This window comes from Bos grunniens, chromosome 10 (genome assembly GCF_055505025.1).
Source record: "Bos grunniens cultivar Pamir isolate PY7600 chromosome 10, Bosgru_T2T1.0, whole genome shotgun sequence".
NCBI classification, from domain to species: domain Eukaryota; kingdom Metazoa; phylum Chordata; class Mammalia; order Artiodactyla; family Bovidae; genus Bos; species Bos grunniens.
In genome coordinates this window covers 23,720,177-23,740,395 of record NC_141174.1, presented here as the reverse complement: position 1 = coordinate 23,740,395, position 20,219 = coordinate 23,720,177, and the positions used below count along the sequence as shown (strand labels likewise).

General features: G+C 40.0%; 2 protein-coding genes across 37 annotated transcripts in view; one reads left to right on the top strand and one right to left on the bottom strand.

Annotated features, from left to right (window-relative positions):
- The window catches only part of ZFYVE26 (zinc finger FYVE-type containing 26), a 72,537-nt gene extending 70,503 nt beyond the window's left edge, over positions 1–2,034 (bottom strand). For 2 of the 3 annotated variants that reach the window (XM_086320082.1, XM_086320085.1), the window contains exons 1-2: positions 1,782–2,034; positions 1,030–1,307 (exon numbers count right to left, since the gene is read on the bottom strand). In XM_086320082.1, coding sequence (XP_086176208.1) covers positions 1,030–1,223 — 194 coding nt within the window. In that variant the 5' untranslated portion in view covers positions 1,224–1,307; positions 1,782–2,034. Of the gene's footprint in view, positions 1–1,029; positions 1,308–1,733 lie in introns of all 3 variants that reach the window. The other variant, XM_086320083.1, reaches the window with a different exon arrangement.
- Positions 1,984–20,219, top strand: part of RAD51B (RAD51 paralog B) — a 738,822-nt gene continuing 720,586 nt past the window's right edge. For 14 of the 34 annotated variants that reach the window (XR_015134112.1, XR_015134116.1, XR_015134115.1 and 11 more), the window contains exons 1-4: positions 4,015–4,148; positions 7,503–7,613; positions 8,822–8,935; positions 12,824–12,940. Coding sequence is in view for 24 of the 34 variants with exons in the window: in XM_086320092.1 (XP_086176218.1) it covers positions 4,134–4,148; positions 7,503–7,613; positions 8,822–8,935; positions 12,824–12,940 (357 nt within the window). In the remaining 10 variants the exon portion in view is untranslated. Of the gene's footprint in view, positions 3,139–4,014; positions 4,191–7,502; positions 7,614–8,821; positions 8,936–12,823; positions 12,941–20,219 lie in introns of those variants that run through there. The other 20 variants (XR_015134113.1, XR_015134119.1, XM_086320098.1 and 17 more) reach the window with 7 other exon arrangements.

Here is a 20,219-nt window from a genome sequence, read left to right as displayed (position 1 = left end):
TCCCAGGGACGGGGGGGAATTCTTTTGCGGTGATGCCTGATTATAGTGGTAGTTACATGAATCTAAGAATGGATAAAGATGCACAGAACTACACACATAAAAATGAATACATATTGGGACTACCCGGGTGGTCCAGTGGTCGGGACTCCCACTTCTAATGCATGGGGTGTGGGTTCCATCTTTGGTTGGGGCACTAGGACCCTGCATGCAGTGCAGCACGGCCAAAAAAAAAAAAAAAAAAAAGAGAGAGAATGCAGATTAAAAAATGGTGAAGACTGAATAAGGGCTGTAGTCTAGCTAACAGTGGTGGTGGTTTAGTCACCTAGTCGTGTCCAACTCTTTGCGACCCCATAGGCTGCCAGCTCCTCTGTCCATGGGATTTCCCAGGAAAGAAACTGGAATGGGTTGCCATTTCCTTCTCCAAAGGATCTTCCTGACCCTGGGGCTGAACCCAAGTCTCCTGCATTGGCAGACGAATTCTTTACCAATAAGCCATGAGGGAAGCCCCCACCTAGTTAACAGTACTGGTGTCAATTTCTTGGTTTGATATTGACTATAGTTATATAAGATGTCACAATTGGGGGAAGTTGGGGAAAGGGTACTCTTTGTATCATTTATGCATTTCTTGTGAGTCTATAATTAATTATTTCAAAATAAAAAGCTTTAAGTGAACTCACTTCTGGTCCTTTGTTAAAGCTACAACAGTATCTTCAATTTCACAAGCAAGAAGGGAGCAGGATTTGCTCTTATGGAGGCAAAGAAAATGCTTTATTATTAATGATAATAAACATAAAATGCTGGTTCCAGGCTTAAATGCAATTTCAGATGCTAGTTCAAAGCCAAACTGATTAAGTAATAAACAGGCATGTATCAATATTATAGAAGTAAAATTTCAGAACAAGTGAAATACAATCTGCCTTTGTTAATTCTTCACAGGTGATTGAGTGAGGCACGTGGACCAGAGCTCAAGTATTGAACCTTTCCTCTCCGGTCCTGTGACTGCATGGCAGGAAGCGAGAGATCCCTTACCTCAGCTGATTGGGACACAGGACCAGCGCCCAAAGTATATCTTCCACCTTCTTTGGGATATCCCCTTGTGCCTCGTGTAGCTGAGGTACGCATGCCTTTGCCAGTTCCCATTCTCCTCTCCGAAGGCACTCACAGAAAAATCCTAAAAGCTGCTTCTGGGAAGCAGCTTCTTCTTTTCCAAACGGATGGTGCATTTTCCCCAGCACAGAGTGCAGGGAGATATAAACAGATGAATTACACAAAACACATCGGCTTTTTTCTCATTTGTGGACTATCTCCTAGAAACAATACACATCCGAGAGAGAAGAAAAGGAAGGAATAAGACAAACTAGTAACTATTACTCGCACGAGGAAAGGCAGGACTTACTTTTCTAATTTGACATGTTACCGTCTCTCTTTTTGAGAAGTTCCACCTTTCCACAAGGGGTGGATCCCATCTTTCTAGGCGCATCCAATATTTAATTAATATTAATCGTCATATTAGCCCGCGACGCAGACCCAAAACTCCACTTCCTTATTTCCTCCTGAACTTTATGCCCAATCCGGCCCCGAATCTCCAGGTGGTCGCCTCCCTAAAGATGAGAAATTCAGCAGGAACCTCCCTAGTTTGAGCCCTCTTTTAAGACAGAGTACTGATGATCAGGAGAGGAATCCGGGTCAGAACTGGAGGGCGGTGGGGACTGGGGCGCAGGGATGCTTCCTACCGGGATCGTGGAGAGTGCTCCTGCCTTCTTGGGGCGCCTTACACTCACCAGCTCCCGGTGCCCAAATCTGTACATCTTCCAGCGAAGCCATGTTTGAGCCGAGTCAGGTGACAAATCTTGTTCGGCAGGCTGGGGCGGGGGAGGGGGGGAGGGGGGGAAGCGGGAATGACGATTGACATCGGCTACTGTAATTGGTCAATGGAGGAAAGATGCAAATAAAGCGCCATATTTGTTTGGGTCACGTGACTCTACCTCAGGCCCCGAGGAAGCCAGCCAGCTGGGAAAGCGATACCAGATACGTGCCTTAGGACCATCCCTCATAGTTCTGACAGTTCCTCCGCTTGATACCTTCCGTTTTGCCTTCGATGGAGTGAGTGGCAGGAATAGCTGTGTGCCTTGATCTTTTTTCTTTTGTTTTCTTTTCTCCTCCCAGTTTGAAGTTAGCGTTTGCCTAGCGCCAGCCAGTGACAGTGCTTTGCCACGCCCTGGGGATACCCAGATCAAGGAGACTTAACGTGAAGTCGCTCAGTCGTGTCCGACTCTTTGCGACCCCATGGACTGTAGCCTACCAGGCTCCTCCGTCCATGGGATTTTCCAGGCAAGAGTACTGGAGTGGATTGCCATTTCCTTCGCCAAGGGATCTTCCCAACCCAGGGATCGAACCCGGGTCTCCCGCATCATAGACAGATGCTTTTCCGTCTGAGCCACCAGGGAAGTCCAAGGCGACTTAAGTCCTCCGTTATTATTCCGACCACTTGGACTCCCTTATAATTCCAGAACCCTACGTTCTGAATTTCCGGTTCCTTCTGCTTAACCCCCGTTATGTATTTGCTCATTTACCGACTTATGACCAACCTAAACAGCATGTTAAAAAGCAGAGACATTACTTTGTCAACAAAGGTCCGTCTAGTCAAGGCTATGGTTTTTCCAGTAGTCATGTATGGATGTGAGAGTTGCACTATAAAGAAAGCTGAGCGCCAAAGAATTGATGCTTTTGAACTGTGGTGTTGGAGAAGCCTCTTGAGAGTCCCTTGGACTGCAAGGAGATCCATCCAGTGTATCCTAAAGGAGATCAGTCCTGGGTGTTCACTGGAAGGGCTGATGCTAAAGCTGAAACTCCAATACTTTGGCCACCTGATGCGAGGAGCTGACTCATTTGATAAGACCCTGATGCTGGGAAAGATTGAGGGCAGGAGGAGAGGGGGACGACTGAGGATGAGATGGCTGGATGGCATCACCGACTCAATGGACATGGGTTTGGGTGGACTCCTGGAGTTGGTGATGGACAGGGAGGCCTGGCATGCTGCAGTTCATGGGGTCGCAAAGAGTCAGGCACGACTGAGCAACTGAACTGAACCGACAGCCGTGAACTGTGCACTAGACTCTACTTTAGAAGCTGAAGAAGGTACGGTCTTATCCTCAAAGAGATCACAGTCTACTGAGGGGTGCAGGTCAATAGTAAGGATGCAGTGGGCTAAATGATAAGACAGAGGTATGCACAGGGGAGATGAGAGCAAAGAATTAGCAAAAAGCCATTCTCAAATATAATAATCTGAAATTGAGTCTTAAAACAATTTACTAGGTTTCCTCATCACAGCTGCTTTTATACTGAACTTTCTGGTTTCCGTCATGTTCTTCAACTATAGACTAGGACTTTTCCCCGTTACATGTTTTTGGCTTGAGCAGTTTCATTCAATGTTTTCCAAACTATTTCACCACCAAAGGCGGAGAAAAAACCAAAGCAAACCAAAAGTTCTCTTCCAAAACTTGGATGATTGGTGGATTCTCATCTATTCTCAGAAAATTAACTTGTCTTTCTGGTCCATTAAGAAGTTTTTCTCCAGTACTCTTGCCTGGAAAATCCCATGAACGGAGGAGCCTGGTAGGCTGCAGACCATGAGGTCGCTAAGAGTCGGACACGACTGAGCGACTTCACTTTCACTTTTCACTTTCATGTATTGGAGAAGGAAATGGCAACCCACTCCAGTGTTCTTGGCTGGAGAATCCCAGGGACGGGGAAGCCTGGTGGGCTGCCGTCTGTGGGGTCACACAGAGTCGGACACGACTGAAGTGACTTAGTAGCAGCAAGCAGTTTTTAAATGAAGTGACAAAATAAAGAATAGAAAATTAAAAGAAAATCACTTCCTGGCATCGTATTCTCCTTGCTGATATTCCTCCACCAGATTTTAATAATCAGTATAATGGGAAATTGATTGCGACTCACAGGTATTGGAGAGTGTGAACTACAATTCCCAGCAAGCAGCGGAGCCGCCCTGGGCCTGTGCCTACCTTTTATTGGATAGTTCCCCAGGGTGACGACCCAATCAGGGCTTCGGTTGTTACTTTTCCTCACTTTCCGCGGGGAAGTGTGTAAGGGATAGGGGAAACTTTGAAAGTTGGATGCTGCAGAACCCGGTACTGGAAAGTTTCCTGTTGCGGGCGGTTTGAGGGAATGGGGTGCGCTTATTATTTCCTGCTCCCTCTCTGGGGACGTGTTGTTGATATCGGGGGAGTGGAGAGCCACTCTTGGGTGCAGGCGCACGCCCCCTTAGGTACATTGGGATCTTAACTTGATCCCAGCCTCAGATCTTAGGGGGTCTGGTATTCCTTTGTGGGGGTTGCGTGGAAGCTGCACCTTTTTGGGAAGAGCTATTGTTAAGGGATTCTGGGGTGATGTTTTCGCCTCTTGATGTCCATCCATCTTCCCACGTGTGGGCAGTTTGAGGTCTAGGAAGGAGAGCCTGTCATTAAGGAAAGTTGAGTGTCTTCTTGTCTTCAGGTGTTGTTGAATTAGAGGTACTTAATAGTGTGGAATATGGAGTCAGATACTTGGATTCGAATGCAGACTCCACCTTGTGCTAGATGTTAGGTAGGCTTTGCTTAAGTTTTTCAACTCCCAGTGCCTCAATATCAAACTATAAAATGGGGTAAAAATCGGAGTTCTTGGAAAAGTGGCATGTAATAAGGGCTCAAGAAATATTAGCTATGATTGTTAATTCATAGTTTTCTATTGTGAGGATTTTTCTTTTGATAAGAAGAGCATTCACTTTGCAGGATCGAACTTCTTCCCTCACACCCTTGTGTACATGCACTCGCACATATACGCAGAGCATGGATTTAACGTGGAAGAAACAAACGTTCAAGCCATGACAATGTGTTAATAAGATTATCGAACAAATGAGTACACCATGGGATGAGAACATTGGAGAGAAACAGAGTAAGCAGGAAGTCTTTGTGGAGGAAAATCAGGGAGGCAGGATGGCGCTTATGTAACCTATTAATGTTATGGCTGGAAGGCAGGTCACCTGAGGTTGCAAACGCTGGTTTTGCTGAATGAATTAATAGTAATTGTTAGCACTCCGAGCCAGGCACCATCCACATCCTCTAACCTTCACTACGTTCCTGCAAAGTAGATATTTACACGATGTCTGTTTTTCAGATGAGCAAAGTAAGGTACTGGGAGGCAAGTGATTTTACCAGAAAGGTCAGAATCTGGGCCTTGCAATCTGATATATGAATAAGAGGAAAGTGAGGGACCAGTTTACCAAGAGGCTTTAGGCCATCATAAGAAATGAGTTTATCCTGTGGTCTCACCGTCCCATGGGCAGTTTGAAAGGATGAGAGCGACAGGATTGGAGCACATTTTTAGGAGGCTACCTCTGACAGGATTGTGACTTGTGGGTCAGTTTGGTGCTTATTCCTCTCTGCTTCCATCTGAGTGTGTGTTCTTGTTGCTGTTGTGTCCGACTCTTTGTCACCCTGTGGACTGTGGCTGCCTAGGGGGATTTTCCAGGCAAGAATACTGGAGTGAGTTGACATAGCACATTTAAATTCCTATGACAGTACTTGCTACATGACTAATTATTTGTGTATGTATTACTTTTCATCTTTTACTGTGAGTTTCCAAAGGGGAGAAATATACTTAAGTGATTCTTGTGCCACAGCACTCAGCAGAATGTGTGCTTAAGAAGCATCTGTGGAAGGAACAAACGATTTATTTTTTTGTGGGTTGGTGGGTGGGTGTGCAGGGCAGGGAGTGACCAGAGGCAATATGAGTAGTCTAGGCAAGTGATGTGTGTGTGTGCGCTCAGTCGTGTTTGACTCTTTGCGACCCCGTGGACTGTAGCCCACCAGGCTCTTCTGTCCATGGGATTTCCCAGGCAAGAATACTGGAGTGGGTTGCCATTTCCTTCTTCAGGGGATCTTCCCTATCCAGGGATCAAACCTGCGTCTCTTGCATTGGCAGGTGGATTCTTTTATCACTGAGCCACCAGAGAAGCCCTGTTCTCCTTTTTGGGTTGAATTTATTAGTCAAAATGATGTCGTTGCCCGGAGCTACCTGGTATGTGAAGACCCTGGGCAATGATTCAACAGATGTCACTTGGTAAACTTTCTATTGGAGACACAAAACCCAACACTGACAAATTCCCTTTGAGTAAAATGAGAAGGATTTATTTTGTGATTGTGGGAGGGATGTGTGTGTGAGAGAGAGAAAGATGAGGGAGAGAGAAAGAGTGTTAATCTGATTAGAAATTTGGGCCATGGTATTGGAAATAAATATCTACATTCTCAGTGAATAGTTTAGTTCCCAAATGTGACTCTTTTTCTGATCATTTTATTGTTTTATCTCCTGGAACAATGAAGAGTCCCTGTTTCTATTTTATCCAGAGGATATTCTGCCATCTGAGTATAATACAGCTTCTCCTTTGTTTGTGTAATTAAGAGAATCACAGTGATTCTGTTCTAACTCTCTGAAGGCACATATTTCATGAGCCTCATTTAGTCCTTACAGGGTTCAACAGCAAGAGTGAAATTTAATTGCATGTGGGAATATGAGCAGCTACTATAATAAAAAACAATTTCAGTTTGTAAATAACACCTGAAATAACAAAATCTCAGTTGATTCAGAATGTTTGTTCTGACTCCTAAAAGAGAGGTTCAGTATGATTATGGACTTGTAGAAGAGTGTACTGACTAAGGGATAGGCCTCAGAGTCAGACTTCCTGGGTTCAAATTCTGGATCTACCATTTACTTTTTTTGGTAACAGTGGAATGGCTAACCTTTCCAGACTTTGGTTTTCTCATATGTAAAAATGGGATCCATCATCAGCCTTCTTATAGGGCTGTTGAGAAGCTTAAATGTGGCAATTGATGTAAAGCTTTGAAACAGTGCCTGATATATAGAAGGTGGTCAATAACTTTATTATTGTTTCAGTACAATGAAAGCAGACGTTTTGGGAGTGCTCTTTGGAAATATTTGTATTAATTACACATCCAAATAAAGTTTATGGATGAACTGAAAATCTTAAGAAAGAAAGAAAAAGTGAAGTTGCTCAGTCATGTCTGACTCTTTGTGACCCCGTGGGCTGTAGCCTACCAGGCTTTTCTGTCCATGGGATTCTCCAGGCAAGAATACTGGAGTGGGTTACCATTTCCTTCTCCAGGGGATCTTCCTGACCCAGGGATTGAACTCAGGTCTCCGGCATTGGAGGCAGATGCTGGTATTATTATATTTGTGTAATAAGTTTTTAAAGAATTTTTGTGAAATGCAGATTCTTACATTGTTTGTTTCCATGTTTGACAAACAGTAGTCTCCCCCATTTAAAGTATTTAGAAAGATTTATAGCCTTCTTTTATTTTATCAGTAATATTTTAAATACCATACATTTCATTTTATATATGGAGAAGCTTGAAAAATGTTTTATTTTGTAGAGTGTTGTGGATAGCCCATCTGCTACTGCTTATGCTATTTCCCAATGTTTTTTCAAGGTTCTTTTTCTTGCAGCACCTGGAGGCATGGGTAGCAAGAAACTAAGACGAGTGGGTTTATCGCAAGAGCTGTGTGACCGTCTGAACAGACATCAGATCGTTACCTGTCAGGTACAATTTGTTTAATTTTTCTCAGTGAGAAACCTTAAGTGCAAATTAATCTTAAGTGTACCTAAATAACTCTTTTCTTAAAAAAATTTTGCTTCAAGTTTTAGAAAACGTGTTTATTTTAATTGGAGGATAATTGCTTTAAAATATTGTTTTGGTTTCTGCCATATATCAACATGAATCAGCCATAGGTATACATATGTCCCCTCCTTCTTGACCGTCCCTCCCAATAATTCTTAATTGCATCTGAATGAACATTTAGGTTTAAAAAAAAAGATAAATGATGGCGCTTGCTAATTCAAAATAACAAACCACTTACCTTGTATTTCCAAATGTGATTTCATTTCAAGAGTTTTGCATTTTAGTTAGGCTTGGGTCTGGAGAATGCTCATGGCAGAAGGCGAAATACACCTGGCCATTTATTTGGGATTCTAGAGAAGTTTTGTCCTTGTAAAAGAAATTCTGTAGTTACATGAGAAATATGACTCAAATGAGGAGACAGTATTCAAAATGGAGAATTTCTCATGAAAGCAAGAAAAATTTTTAGGATTATTTTTCTATCAGTGGAGTGATGTTGTATATTTAAACACAAGAGTAAAGCAAATCCCTCTTAGGAGGTTAAATTAGATTTAACATTTTACATTAGGATTTAATCCTTGATAAGATGGACTTTTAGAGAATGCTGGAGTTTTTTTTTTTTTTTTCCAATTGTTTTGTGTGTTAATGCTATCTTTGCTTTCTCTGTTATACATTGGATAACCTTCGTGTTCATACTTTGAAACACTCTTAAAAATATGATATTTAACATTTCAGTCCATAGTTGGTTTTATTCTCTCTCAATTATTAAATACTTCCTCTGAATGATCTTATAGCTTAGGATGAAACGGATTTCATTTCTGGGTGTCTGTTTGTGTCCAAACTTTTGGGCACAGGGGCAGTGCTCATATCCACTTGGGCTGATTTCTGCTGCTGTGTATTTTTACTTGGTGTGTCCTCTGATATATACTAAGTTGGATAATTAGAAGATAAGATTATGTCATATCTTCTGGTTAAGGAATATGTAGGAGGAAAATACTATAAGAAACATACAAACTGATCTACAATAAATGATGCTTTTATTTACACATGGACAGTGTCAATTGAAAGCTTCCTTTTAATTCCAGTATCTTTGTTATACATGTATATTTAAAATAGTCTCTTTATGTTTTTAGGACTTTCTGTGTCTTTCCCCACTGGAGCTTATGAAGATGACTGGCCTTAGTTATCAAGGTGTCCATGAACTTCTGTGTCTGGTTAGCAGGGCCTGTGCACCACAGATGCAAACGGTATATATGTATTTTAGAGTTATGGTTTGGTTATGGTTTTTATTTTGAAAAGCTTCTGTATTCTCTTTAAAATCTTTTAGGGGATAAGGTAAAAGCAAAAATAGAGATGAACACCTCAAAAATACCAACCCTCACAACATAAGAGTTAGTCCTCTAATGAGAATAAATTTATGTTCTTTATAATTTCATGGGAGACAGTTACGGGAATGAGAGGTAACAGGAATTTTTTTTCTCTGTAGCTGGCAGTTTTATTTCAAAAGGTCATCTTTCTCTTTTACTTGTTTGGGAAGGATTTGTGAACCTCATGGTTAAACTATAATATACTCATTTAGAGTATATTTAGGAAATTTTAGAATGTCCCTTTCTCTATAATACTAACTTTTACCATCATCATTTACTCTACATCTCAGAGTATGCATATTGGACTTACACTGACTTTTGATTGAATGAATAATGCTTTAAAACTTATCCTCACTCCTGAGAGGAGTTAAAGTCTTTTGAAATAAGCCCAAATCAAGTTGTACTATTATTTCATACTTTCTGTGTCCTGCCTTTAGCTTTTCAAAATGTAGGTTTAGTGCATGGTAGAAAATGTCTTATTTTCTCAGCATAAGAGTTACCTGAAAGTCTGTCCAGTGTTTTGTAAATGTATTTATTTGTGTGGGTTGTAAACTACTTACTATGTTATATTGAAATTTGGTAACCACTGAGCAATAAAGGAGGATCCAACTCTGTGGAGGAGGAAGGAAGGAATATTAGTGTCATTTGAAACTTTGAAAACAATGAACAGATTGAGCATTTTCTTTTGTTCAGGTTTTGCTTGTGGTCTAAGGAAAATACTTTAAAGGCAGAATCATCAGAAGGTGATTTAGAATTGGAATTAGAGATGGGCACTAGTCTTAGCTTTGTCATTGGTTTCAACAAAGATAGGTAGCTTTGAACAGCTCACTTTGTTTTATGGGAGAAGTTAAAGAGTTAAAATCATATGTGATGATTTCATTAGGAGGTTCAAATTAACTGTCACTATTTTGAAAGTTGTAAAGTACCAAGAGAACCTTTTAATTTGACATCTGTGATTCAATATGTATTGCGTATTCCTAGTCGGATAATTAAGCAGGAGATGATGGCTAGGAAATTCACCTTCAATCTCCACGTCCTTCACCACTTTTAGCTGCAGTGTCACTGCCATCCCAGTCGCCAGGGCAAGGTGCCATCTTTCTCCTTTGTTGCACATTTACTTTTGTAACAGTCATTCTTTAGAGTCCTGCCTTAAATATTGGATTAGCCTTAGTTCATTCCCTCACAAAGATTTTTTGTTTTGTTAATTTATTTATTCAGTCATTTATTCCTTCAACCAATATTTATCGAGTGCCAGCCATGGATGTGTCAGGTACTGGAGATACTGTAGTGAAGATGATTGATAAAGTTTTCTGCACTTGTGTAGCTGACAGTCTAGTGGAAACAGTTGGACATTAAACAAACAATTGTGTAAATGATCAATTAATTGTAGTAATGATAAGTCCTATCAGAGAAAATACAAAGAGCTTAGGAACTGAAAGGGACATTACTTAGTGTAGGGGTCAGCAAAGGCTCCCTCATGGAAGCAACACTTCAACTGAAACTGATGGATGAACAGGAGAGAGACAGCCAAAGGGATTGGGAAGGGAGGGGAGCAGGGAAGGGCTTGCAAGCAGTGGGAGTGGGAAATGCAGAGACCCTGTGAAGAGCAGGAGAATGCTGCTTGTATGGTAGGAAGGTCAGGCCGGTCTGAGTGAACATAGCGAAGAAGAGAGGGGCAAGAGATGAAGCTGGAGAAGCAAGCAGGGTCAGATCACTGGGGCCTGCAGGCCTGTTAAGGATTTTGGACTTTATTCTGAGAGCAATGATAAGTCATCAAAGGGAGTAATCTAGTATGTGTTTTTAAAAAACTCAGTCTTTAAACATAGACAAGTGATTGAAAAGGAACAAGCAAGTATTTGTGGACTAGTTAGGTATCTGTGACCATACTCCAGACAGATTGTGACATGGACTATTAGTGTCCATGTGTTAATGCCAATGGTATAATGTCAGTTACTGTGAGCGATATGTAGGAGGCAGCATGAATAGGATTTGGTGATGATTTGTCTGTGGGAGGTGGTGAGGTACAGGAAAGGTCAGAGATTCCTTGGTTCCTTGATTTTGCTCTAAGAGACGGGATGGTACCATTTCCTGAGATAAGGAATATTGGAAGAGGATCAGGTTTGAGGGAGGCAGATCATGGTTTTGTTAGTACTTGTTGAATTTAGGCACTTATGAAACACTGAATGAATATGTGAAGTAGGCAGTTAAATATGTGGACCTAAGCTTGAAGGATAGTGTGCACTAGGGAGTCATCGGAATGAATATGGTAGTCAAAACCATGAAAATGGATGGGAGATTGCTGAGAAAGTATGCACAGTAAGAGAGTAAGTGTGCCCGAGGCCAAGTCCCGAGTCAGTCAGCATTAAAAGATCAGATCAGACAACGATGGATCTGAGAAGCAGCCACCGAAGAAGAAAACTGGTGGAGTTGCTGATAAAAGTTTTTGGCTGACCCTGTATTAATATGTTGGTCTCCTGTGTCCTCATAGAGGCAGAAGAGCTTGGATTTGAGACCAGATTTATTAAATTGTAAGCTGTAAGTGGGTAGAAACTATATCTATTTGGTTTACCACTCTATTCCCAGAGCTTATCATATTATATAGCATGCAGTAGGCAATTAATTTGTATTTGTTGAATGAATGAGTGAATGAATAATTATAATTCTGTGGCTTGACCTCAGTTTATTTGGGCAACTTAATACTAGTAATTTTTAATGTTAGAGATTCTTACACATTGCCGGTAGGTATGTAATCACGTCAACCACATCTGGAAAGACCCTTTTTCCAACTAAGGTGACATCACAGGTTCCAAGGATTTGATACGGCTTTCTTTTGAGGGGCCGTATCTTAGTCCACACCACGTGCTTTCAGGCTGTTCTTCACATACCAAGCTTGGTTTGAAATGGTAGCTTGATCATGTCACTCCCTGTTGCTCTCAGCCTACATGCTACACTTCAGCAAGGTTCATCTGATGCAGACCCTGCTTATTTCTCCAGCCTCATCGTTTGCCATGCCATCTCACGACCATGCTCCATCTTTCAGCCATTCTAAATCACCTCTTTCTTTTTTGCAATTTCCCTTAGTTTCCACTTCTTATTTCTTGCTCCTTGACCTCTCTTCCTACATTCTTGTCTCTTTGGCAGGAACATGCACATTTCCTTTGCCCATCTCATAGCCTTTTCAGGTTTTAGCTCAGACATCCAGATCTTCCCTTGATCACAAAATCCAGATCAGGTGATTTGACCTGGACAAATCCACTTGCCAGTCTCCACTTGCCCTATCACAGTAGCTTGTGTTTAACTGTATTGTAATTGCCTACTTTCTAGTCCTGGTTTCATAGTCTCTAGTTGGCTATAAGTCCTGTGAGGGTAGGGGCTCTGTCTTTTATATCACAGCCTTCAAATTTAGCACAGTCCATGTGAAGTGCAAGTTGGTCAGTCATGTCCGACTCTTTGCGACCCCATGGACTATACACTCCGTGGAATTCTCCAGGCCAGAATACTGGCGTGGGTAGCCTTTCCCTTCTCCAGGGGATCTTCCCAACCCAGGGATCGAACCCAGGTCTCCCACATTGCAGGTGGATTCTTTACCAGCTGAGCCACAAGGGAAGCCCAGTACAGTCCATGGTACAGAGTAAATAGTTGTAGAATAAATAATAGAAGGAAAAAAACATGAATTGGGTTCTACCTGCTAAAATTTGAATTTGGAGTTGGCTTATGTTTTTGAATAAATATGGAGGTTGAAAAGAACTTAACTTTTTCTTTGATCAGGCTTATGAGATAAAGACACAGAGGTGTGCTGCTCACTCATCAGCATTTTTGTCTACAACCCTGTCTGCTTTGGATGAAGCCCTGCATGGTGGTGTAGCTTGTGGATCCCTCACAGAGGTAAAGAAGACACTTTCCAAACCTTCTAACATTGACCTAGAACCTTCAGAATCAGGGGAAAAAATATAATTAAGATATATAAATTATGTCATGAATACTAATCTAAATTGTAAGTACCTCAAGGGCAGGGTTCTCCACTCAGTCCCTGGTGGTACTAGTGTAGTATACCAAAAGGAAGATGTTCTAAAAATCTTTGCTGACTGACTGAAATCTACTTGGGTGGTTGTTCCTCTGAATTAGAAATTGAATATTATGAAATAATAGGAAACAATTCGGGGGGAATTAGAACAGGATCCCTATTTAGTGTATTAGGAAGGAAAATTTGAAATTTTATTAATGTGCAGGTAAATTTTAGTATTATGCTGAAATGAGCTATTTTTACTCCCTGTTAAAGATAAAATTTGGTTCTAGGAAGTAATCAGTTGTTGTGTTAGTTATTTATTGTTACATAACAAACTACCCACAAACTAAGTGGCTTCCACGACAGTAAACAGTGATTTCTGTTTCTTTGGGACTGGCTTAGCTTGCAGATACTGGCGAGGGGTGCGAAGGGGCAGGTTGGTGCTGGTTGTTGGCAGGAGGTCATGATTCTCCCCTGGAGAGCTCCCTGCAGGCTGCCTCAGTCTCCTCGTGGCATGATGTCTGACTCCCCCAGGCAAGATGGAAATGGCCATTCCTTTGATGATTTAGCTTTGTATGTTACACACCATCATTTCTGCCACTTTCTTCTCTTTAGAAGCAGGTCATTAAGTCCAGTCCATGTTCAAGGAAAGGCACATTAAGCTCTACGTTTTGAATGGAGTGTCAAGAATTTGAGGATATTTTAAAACAACAACAGGTTTTTTCCCTGAAAACTGCATTGATGTGCTTACTGGTCCTGATGTGGTGACTCCATAGGCTGTGTTTACCAGTGCAGTCCTGAGGGCCTCCTTGCCTGAGAGTTCTAGGGGCATAGATGCGTGAATCAAACTTTTAATAAGAGTAGATGCTCAAAGCATTGTGATAGGCATAAATTTAACTGTAGATATTTTTCTTGGAAGATAGAGAACCTGTTTTAGATAGTAAGCCTTGTTTTATTTCCTGACTTCCAAGAAAGATTTAAAAATATGTGTTCTTTGCCTAGTAAATGAACCAGTAAAAGAGTTGATCTTAAAAAGAAATTGGAATCTGCTGTTGCAGTGCACTGCCACCAGATGGTGCCAGAATCCTATCTTCCATAATCTTTGCACTCTAGATCTTTCTTGAAATAGGTCTATGAAAAAAAAGTTTTATAACAATTGTGAGCCATAGTTATAAACTTACTTATTTAGATAACAAAAAATTGAACTTCAAGATGATTAACCAACAAATACTTTTTTATGTTTTTAAGTTTTGGTGTAGTTTTCAATACTTTTTCACATCAGTCAGTTTCAGTCACTCAGTCGTGTCTGACTCTTTGTGACCCCATGGACTGCAGCACGCCAAGCTTCCTTGTCCATCACCAACTCCCAGAGCTCACTCAGACTCATGTCCATTGAGTCAGTGATGCCATCCAACCATCTCATCCTCTGTCATCCCCTTCTCTTCCTGCCTTCAACCTTTCCCAGCATCAGGGTCTTTTCCAGTGAGTCAATTCTTCGCCATCAGGTGGCCAAAGTGTTGGAGTTTCAGCTTCAACATCAGTCCTTCCAATGAATACTCAAGACTGATTTCTTTTAGGATTGACTGGTTTGATCTCCTTGCAGTCCAAGGGACTTTCAAGAGTCTTCTCCAGCACCACAGTTCAAAAGCATCTATTCTTCGGTGCTCAGCTTTCTTTATAGTCCACCTCTCACATCTGTATGTGACTACTGGAAAAACCATAGCTTTGACTAGACGGACCTTTCTCAACTTTTTCATGTAGCTTTTATCAATTCTTTTCGAATTCAAGAGGTAGTTACAAGCCCTGAGTTGTGTTTTCGTGATCTGATAGGATGGCATGGAATATAAATACCCTGATTGCTTATTAGTGGCAAGTTCTTTACTTTCTGTTCCATCCACAGGTAGCCTCTGCAGTCTTTTTTGGGACTTTTCAGCTGATTACAGAGATTGTTTACCTTTTATTAAAAATAAAATTTAATATATATCTTCTGTATACAAGATTAAATACTTCCTGCATGTATAAATTATAAACATTTATGAGCCTGTGACCCCAATATAAACCCCAGAATACCAAAATCATTGAAATTAACTGTGGGCTCCTCCCTGATCCTATCTTTGGCTTTCTGTTGGGAGGTAACTTCCATCCTGAATTTCTGCCATTCTTGTAGTTTTTTAAAATTGAAGTATAGTTGAATACTTCAATTATTTACAATATAGTTGAATTAGTTACGATATAGTTGAATATCGTTGAGAATTGACTTAACGATATATCAATATTAGTGTCAGGTGTACAGCCCAGTGATTCTACCATTCCTATGCTTTTTTCCCCAGTGTTTACTTTACCTGTAGTTTTTTTTTTAATCACCCATGTACATAGGAAATGTAGCATTTTATTTAGTTTTGCTTTTTGAGCTCTGTTACATCATATATTGATGATTAAATCATAGCATATCTCTTCTATGAATTGCTTTTTCCACTTAATATTATTTTGTAAGATTTATCCATGTTGTTGCAAGTAGCCAGAATATAATTCACTTTCATTGCTATATCATACTCCTGGCCTTTTTTTTTTTTTTGATCCTTTTTTCTGTGAATGAACATTTGGCTTGTTTCCAGTTTCCTGCTAGTATAAATAAGTCCTATGAAAAGTGTTGTACATGTCTCCTGGGTCACATGTACAAATATTTCTCTATAGCAGGGATTGGCAAACTACTTCCTAGTGGTCAAATCTGGCTAGCTGCCTATTTTTTGTAAATAAAGTTTTATTGTCACACAGCTATGTTCATTTGTTTACATTTTGTCTGTGGCTTTGTTTGAGATACAAGACAGAGTCGAGGTACTTGTGACGGAGATCTCACGGTCTGAAACACCTAATATATTTACTGTCTGGTCCCTGTTGAGGGTATTTGCCTTGGAGTAATGGCTAGTTATAGAGTATGTACATAGGTAACTCTGCAGAATCAGGACAAATTATTTTCCAGAGTGGTTGTGCCTGTTTAATTTCCCACCAGTGATGTGCATGAATACTTCTTGCTCCATATCTTGCCTTGGTATTATCTGACTTCTTAATTTCTGCCTGTCTTTGTTTTCATTTTCCTGATTACTAATGAGCTTCAATTTCTTTTTTTTTTTTTTAATAAATCATTTGGCTATTTAAAAAGTAATTTTATTAATGTACAACTTAAATACTATGAAAGTCAATGTTTGTAACTGTATAATTCCATTGTATTAGGGGATTTATAGTAAGTCATCACCACAATCCACTTTTAGAACATTTTCATTATCCTAAAACATTCCCTCGTGCCCATTTATAGTTAATCCCTACTCCCATTCTCAGCCCTAGGCATCCACTGATCTACTTGGTGTCTCTATAAATTTGCCTTTTCTAAACATTTCATTTAAATGGAATTGTATAATATATAGTCTTTTGTGTTTGTTTTTTTTCACATAGCATGATGTTTTTAAGGTTCATTCATGTTGTAACACGCTTTGCCCATTTCTGCTCGGTTCCCGAAGGAGACATTGGGTGCCTCTTGGCATTGGCAGGCAGTGGCACCCCACTCCAGTACTTTTGCCTGGAAAATCCCATGGACGGAGGAGCCTGGTGGGCTGCAGTCCATGGGGTCGCTAGAGTCGGACACAACTGAGCGACTTCACTTTCACTTTTCACTTTCATGCATTGGAGAAGGAAATGGCAACCCACTCCAGTGTTCTTGCCTGGAGAATCCCAGGGACGGGGAAGCCTGGTGGGCTGCTGTCTATGGGGTCGCACAGAGTCGGACACGACTGAAGTGACTTAGCAGCAGTAGCAACATGTATCAGAAGGTTGTTCCTTTTAATTGTTGAGTAATATTAATATCACTCCAGCCACAGGACTGGAAAAGGTCAATCCTCATCCCAGTTCTCAAGAAGGGTAGTGCTAAAGAATGTGCTAACCGTCGGACAGTTGTACTCATCTCCCATGCTAGTAAGGTCATGCTTAAAATCTTGCATGCTGGTCTTCAGCATTATGCGAATCAAGAACTTCCAGATGTCCAAGCTGGGTTTAGAAAGTAAGAGGAACCAGAGATCAAACTGCTAACATTCACTGGATTATAGAGAAAGCTAGGAAATTCCAGAAAAACATCTACCTCTGTTTCATTGACTACACCAAAGCCTTTGTCTGTGTGGATCATAATAAATTGTTGAAAGCTCTTAAAGAGATGGGATTACCAGACCATCTTACCGGTTTCCTGAGAAACCTGTATGCAGGTCAAGAAGCAACAGTTAGAACCCTGTATGGAACAACTGATTGGTTCAAGATTGAGAAAGGAGGATGACAGGGCTGTCTGCTGTCACCCTGTTTGTTTAATCTATACGGTGAGCACATCATGAGAAATGCCAGGCTGGATGAGTTACAAGCTGGAACCAAGAGAAGAGGGAGAAATATCAACAACCTCAGATATGCAGATGATACCACCCTAATGGCAGAAAGCAAAGAGAAACTAAAGAGCCTCTTGATGAGGGTGAAGTAGGAGAGTGAAAAAGTCAGCTTAAAACTAAATACTAAAAAAAACTAAGATCATGGCATCTGACCTCATTATTTCATGGCAAATAGAGGGGGGAAAGGTAGAAACAGTGACAAATTTGCTGATCTTGGGCTCTAAAATCACTCTGGTGACTGTAGCCATGAAATCAGAAGACGTTTGCTTCTTGACAGGAAAGCTATGACAAACCTAGACAGTGTATTGAGAAGAGAGACATTACTCTGCTGACAAAGGTCCATATAGTCAAGGCTGTGGTCTTCCCAGTGGTCATGTATGGTTATGAGAGCTGGACTGTAAAGAAGGCAGAGCACTGAAAAATTGTTGCCTTTGAACTGTGGTGCTGGAGAAGACTCCTGAGAGTCCCTTGGACAGCAAGGAAATCAAACCAGTCAATCTTAAGGGAAATCAACCCTGAATACTCGTTGGAAGAACTGATTCTAAAGCTGAAACTCTAGTATTTTGGTGATGTGATATGAACAGCTGACTCACTGGGAAAGTCCCTGATGCTGGGAAAGATGGAGGGCAGGAGAAGAGGGTTTCAGAGGATGAGATGGCTAGATGGCATCACGGATACAATGAACATGAACTTGGGCAAACTTTGGGAGATGGTGAGAGACAGAGAGGCCTGGTGTGCTATAGTCCATGGGGTTGCAAAGAGTCGGACACAACTGGGCGACTGAACAGCAACATTAATGTTATTCCATGGTATGGTTATAACACATTTTGTTTATCCAACTGTTAGTTGATGTTCACTTGGATTGTTTATAGTTTTTTCTGTCGGGAATATGACGTGTCTTTGTGTGGATGTCGGATTTTATTTCTCTTGGTTAGATTCCTAGGAGTGGAATGGCTAGATCATATGCTAGGTGTATGTTTAGTTTTTTAAGCAACTGCCAAATTTGCTTTCTGGAGTGGCTGTGCCATTTTACATTCTCACCTGCAGTGCATGATAGTTTATTTCTCCATATCCTCACCAACACTTAGTATTGTTTATCATTTTAACTATTCTAGTGAATGTTAGTAGTATTCATTGTGGTTTTAATTTGTCTTTTCCCAGTGACTGATGACATTGAACTCCTGTTCATGCACTTATAACCATTTGTATGTTTTTTAGAAATGAAATATCTGTTCCAATCTTTTGCCTGTTTTTAAATTGGTTGTTTTCTTGTTACTCAGTTGTGAGTTCTTTGTATACTCTGGATACAAGTCTTTTATCAGATACATAATTTGCAGTCCAATCTATGGCTTCTCTCCTTATTTTCTTAATGGCAGCTTGTGAAGTTTTAAATTTTGTAGTCTAGTCTGTTGGTTTTTTCCTTTATACTTGGTGTCAACTCTGTAAATTTTTTTTGTCTGGCCAGGCACACAAAGATTTTTGCCAAATCTTTTTCTAGAGTTTTATATTTAGGTTTTGCATACAGTCTGTGGTCTATTTTGAGTTTTTTTTTTTTTTTTCTGTGATCTATTTTGAGCTATTTGATAGAATGATTTGTGGAATATCTTCTCTTTTTTATGTACTATAATAGTTTGTACATTGTTTCTTGAAAATTTGATATAAGTTTCCTGGAAAAGTGTCTGATCTTAGTATTTTCCCTGTGGGAAAATTAAAACAATGAAATAAATTCCTTTAATGATTAAAGGACTATTCAGGTTTTTTATTTCTTTTTAAGTAGTTTTACTGAATGATATTTTTAGAGATTTGCCCATTTTAAGTTTTAAAATTTATTGTCATAAAGTTTTTCATTGTATTCTCATCTTTAAATCTTGTTTGAATGTGTTTCTACCCCCTCGCCCTGTTTTCATTTCTACTGTTACTTCTTTGTCTTCTCTTTCCCTTCCTTTTAAAAAGACCTGGTCAGATGTTTGAGTATTTTGTAGTCTTTTCAAAGAACTGTGCTTTTACTCTTGGTTCTTTGTTGGTTTTCTATCTTTTCTCTGTCTTCTACTTAAGTGATTTCTGTTTCTTTCTTATCTCCCTCTATCTAATTGTATTTTTCTGGGATTCTTCTCCCCCTCCCTCCAACTTATTAAATTACACATTTAATTCATAATTTTCAGTTTTTCTTCTTTTTACTCTGAGCTGTTGCATTCTTTTTGTGTGTGTGTGATGAAGTATTTTCATTTTTATTTAGTTCTCATAGTGTTTAAAATTTTTCATTATAATTACTTCTTTCACTCATGATTCTTTTTGGAATTTTTGAAAATCTAAATTATTTAATTAAATTTTCTTTCACATTTTAATTAGATTGCTAGCTTATTTGCATTTTAGTCAAAGAATTTTGTGTGATACTGATTCTTGGAATTTTTCTTGTTTTAAGGATTAACGTGATTAACTTTTGTAAGTGTCCTAAGTGTGCATGAGAAGAATGATTATTCTCTAATGATTTAGTGTTCTGCTTATGACAATTAAGTTAAACTTGGAATTTGGGTTGTGCAACTCTTCTTTATCTTTGCTGATTTTTTTCTTCAACCCGACCTAATACTAATCCAGAGAAGGTTGTTAAAATAGTCCATTATATCGTTAGCGAATTTACTTGTAGTTCTGTTATTTTGAATATTTTGAGCCTATTTGATTATGTTTAAATCAACAGAATTGTTGTATATTCCTTGAGAACTGACATGTTCTATGGTTC